Consider the following 3357-nt stretch of genomic DNA (forward strand, 5'->3'; position numbering starts at 1 on the left):
ACACACACACACACACACACACACACACACACACACACACACACACACACACACACACACACACACACACACACACACACACACACACACACACACACACACAGTTCAGTGAAATAACAACAAATGCAAATAGGTTCTTCAGAATCCAACAAACTTCTCCATCTACTTTCCAATAATCTCCATATAAAACTAGAACTTCTTGCAGGAGGTGAGAAAAAAAGCAATTTCAAAGCAGTGAATATGCACTTACTGTTGAACCTATGCTAATATGAAATGTAATTTTATTGTGGGGGTTGACTGCTCATAAAAACTCTGCATAATTAGATGTATTATTATTGTTATTACTGAATGTCAAGAGGAAGGTATAAGAGTGAAGCCAGGGGATGATGATGATGATGTTAATTCATCAATCAATACAAATGTACATTACAGCATTTCAATTAATTAATAAACAATATAGATTTCTACATTCTTAAAAGATCAGAACCTAGAAATAACAAAAAAGAAGAATATGTATCTCAATATAAAACGTGCTGCCAAGTGAAAAAAAAAGCATGTCGTATGCATGTTCCGATCAAATGTTTGAATTCAACAGTGACTTTGATTCATTGATACGTATTATAATGCGACTGACTGTCAGCCGGCAGGTAGTAGACCAGGGATGCGAGGAAGGAGATGAGCACGCAGGGGATGATGATGTTGACGATGTAGAATAGCGGCTTGCGTTTGATGATCAGGTAGAAGGTGATGTCCTGGTGCTTGTTGCTCTCCATGGGGATGTGCTCGTACGTGTTTTTCTTGGCCGGGCGGTGCCTAATCTCCCACTCGCCGTTCTCTGTCCAATAACAGCAAAAATCATAGAGGAGGTGAAGCAGACATTGAATAAGGTTCACATGGAAGAGACTGGAAATGGGATATTTTTCAAACCTGAGGGGGACTTTGTGAACAAAAACGTTTTTGTTTTTTTTTAATATCATTTACATCAGTAGATACCAAACATATTTTCAGGATCTCTTGCACATAATTAACAACATTAAAATCAATTGAAAAAGAGAGGATATTGTGCTATTTCATAATTTTCAGTTGTTCATAACAAGTTGTGTTTTTTTTAAAATATTTGTTTCTTTTATTATTCTAACCACTATTATCGCTATTTATTTATCTTTTACCACAGTGCAAACCAAACAACAAAACATCAGATATACTTACGAATAAAATATACAAAAGATATTTAAGTGAAATCTCTCGCTGGTTTATTATTTATTAAATGATGAGAGACAGATGTGGAGGACACTCACCTGTAAAGCTGGCAGGGTCGATGATGATCCACTCCACAAACCACAAGACAGTGTTTCCGTCTTCAGACCACTCTTCCTTAAGATTCATCTTGATCTCTTTGGCATTGTAGGTCAGAGAGCTGCAAAGCAACATGGGTAATGACAGTGTAAGATACAATGCGATAAGCAATAGCCTAAAGAAAACATGTATTCGATTTATCGACTAAAAGAAAGACACAAAGCATTTTCGATGCACAAATGTCTGGTCAACATGTTAATATTTGTGATTTCTTGGTTTAAATATATTAGGTAAGAGATCCTCAGTATCTTGGTGTAAGATTATGATTTGAGGTTTAGAGGCTGAGCTTTCAGAGATTAGTTTGGTGAATGTGTGCACCTTTAGAATCAAACAATGAGATAAATCCTGATGCTCACTTATTTAGAAAGTTCAAAACTTATTGTCTAGTCTAGACATCCATCCATCCATCTTCTCCCGCTTATCCGTGGTCGGGTCGCGGAGGTAGCAGTTCCAGCAGAGAGCCCCAAACTTTATTTTCCCTGGCACATCAACCAGCTCTGACTGGGGGGTCCCAAGGCACTCCCAGGCCAGCGAAGAGATATAATCCCTCCACCTGGTTCTAGGTCTACCCCTTGGTCTCTTCCCAGCTGGACGTGCCTGGAACACCTCCCTAGGGAGGCGCCCAGGTGGCATCCTAACTAGGTGCCCGAACCACCTCAACTGGCTCCATTCGACGCGAAGGAGGAGCGGTTCAACTCCGAGTCCCTCCCGGATGACCGAACTTCTCACCTTATCCCTAAGGGAGACACCAGCCACCCTGCGGAGAAAACCCATCTCGGCCGCTTGTACCCGCGATCTCTAGACAATACTCTGAAAATCAGATAACCTGATCTTAAACATGCAAACCTAGCAGTTTTTTTTTTTTTTTTGTTACCGTGACACTGTGTGGTTTAGGCGTCTTACACAAATTTGAGCGTGCAGTTCTGCCAGTCGAAGGGGAAGTAGTTGACGTTGATGGAGCAGGAGGAGCGGAAGATGGCGGGCGGTAACCAGTAGCAGAGACCATTGGAATACACCACCACGTTACTGTAGTACGCCACCTCAAACTGGGCGTCGTTACTGGAGGAGAAAGAAAAATCAAAACGAGGTTGAATGTAATGTATGGAAATTGAACAATTTGTAGTTTACCAATTTAAACTCAATGTCCATTAAGTAGCTATTCTGGAGGTTTCAGTCATATCGTGGAGTTTACATAGACAGGAAGCTCTTTAAGTCCTGAGAAACTAAATTAAAATGTGTACAAGTCAACGGCAACTCATTTGAAATGTTCAAAAGCATGTATGAGTCGAGATGGTTATGTCTCATTAAAGCTCTGTCAAAACCATAGCATGTGGGCTCTCTTTTAGAAGCGCATCTAAAATTGGACATTCAGCCCATTTTCAAGACAAAACCAGACTTTGCAACCTACAAAAGGGTACATTTATGAAAATGAAAATAAATTGTTAATGAATAAAGTCATAATTTGCACAAAAAAAATGTAAGAAACCAAACCACTAATTAGAGACAGATCCATGATTTCATAATGTCAGAAAATCCAGTTTTTCTAGGAAATGTACCACTTTCATCCTAGAGAATAGTTTTGTTCCAGTGTTCCACTTTAACACTAGAAATAACAACTTTTCTCTCGCAAATTAATTACCTCATAATTTCATTGAATATTTTTATTTTTATTCTTTTAAAATTTGTGATTTTTTCATTTATATAAAAAAAAAAGGGAAAAATCTCACTTGTTTTCCAGTACGATCTCCGGCAGCCACAACATTTTGGAAGGCAGACGCAGCTCCCCGATGCCGTCAAACTCTGTCTCATTCCATGCAAGGCGGAAGTCAATCCACGTCTGTCAGCACACACACATCCTTAGTTATCAGACCAGAAAACTATAGGTTACTTACGTAACCCCAGTTCTCAGAGTAACATGAAGTGAGATGTCTCACTATGGGATGCGCCTCAACGCGTATGCAAACAGAAGCATCAATCTCATTACGCCAATCCTGATTGGCT

At 39.6% G+C, this 3357-nt stretch overlaps 1 protein-coding gene across 1 annotated transcript; it reads right to left on the reverse strand.

Annotated features, from left to right (window-relative positions):
- Positions 1 to 634: 634 nt before the first annotated feature.
- On the reverse strand, positions 635 to 3196 carry LOC104953134 (acetylcholine receptor subunit delta-like; the record flags this gene model as incomplete). The annotated part of the gene is made up of 4 exons (XM_010780060.1): positions 635 to 835; positions 1299 to 1417; positions 2260 to 2415; positions 3084 to 3196. Coding segments are annotated over 4 exons (589 nt in total), but the record flags the coding sequence as incomplete, so codon positions are not given.
- Positions 3197 to 3357: the final 161 nt, after the last annotated feature.

The sequence above is a fragment of the Notothenia coriiceps genome, unplaced genomic scaffold (genome assembly GCF_000735185.1).
Source record: "Notothenia coriiceps isolate Sejong01 unplaced genomic scaffold, NC01 NC01_scaffold00021148, whole genome shotgun sequence".
NCBI classification, from domain to species: domain Eukaryota; kingdom Metazoa; phylum Chordata; class Actinopteri; order Perciformes; family Nototheniidae; genus Notothenia; species Notothenia coriiceps.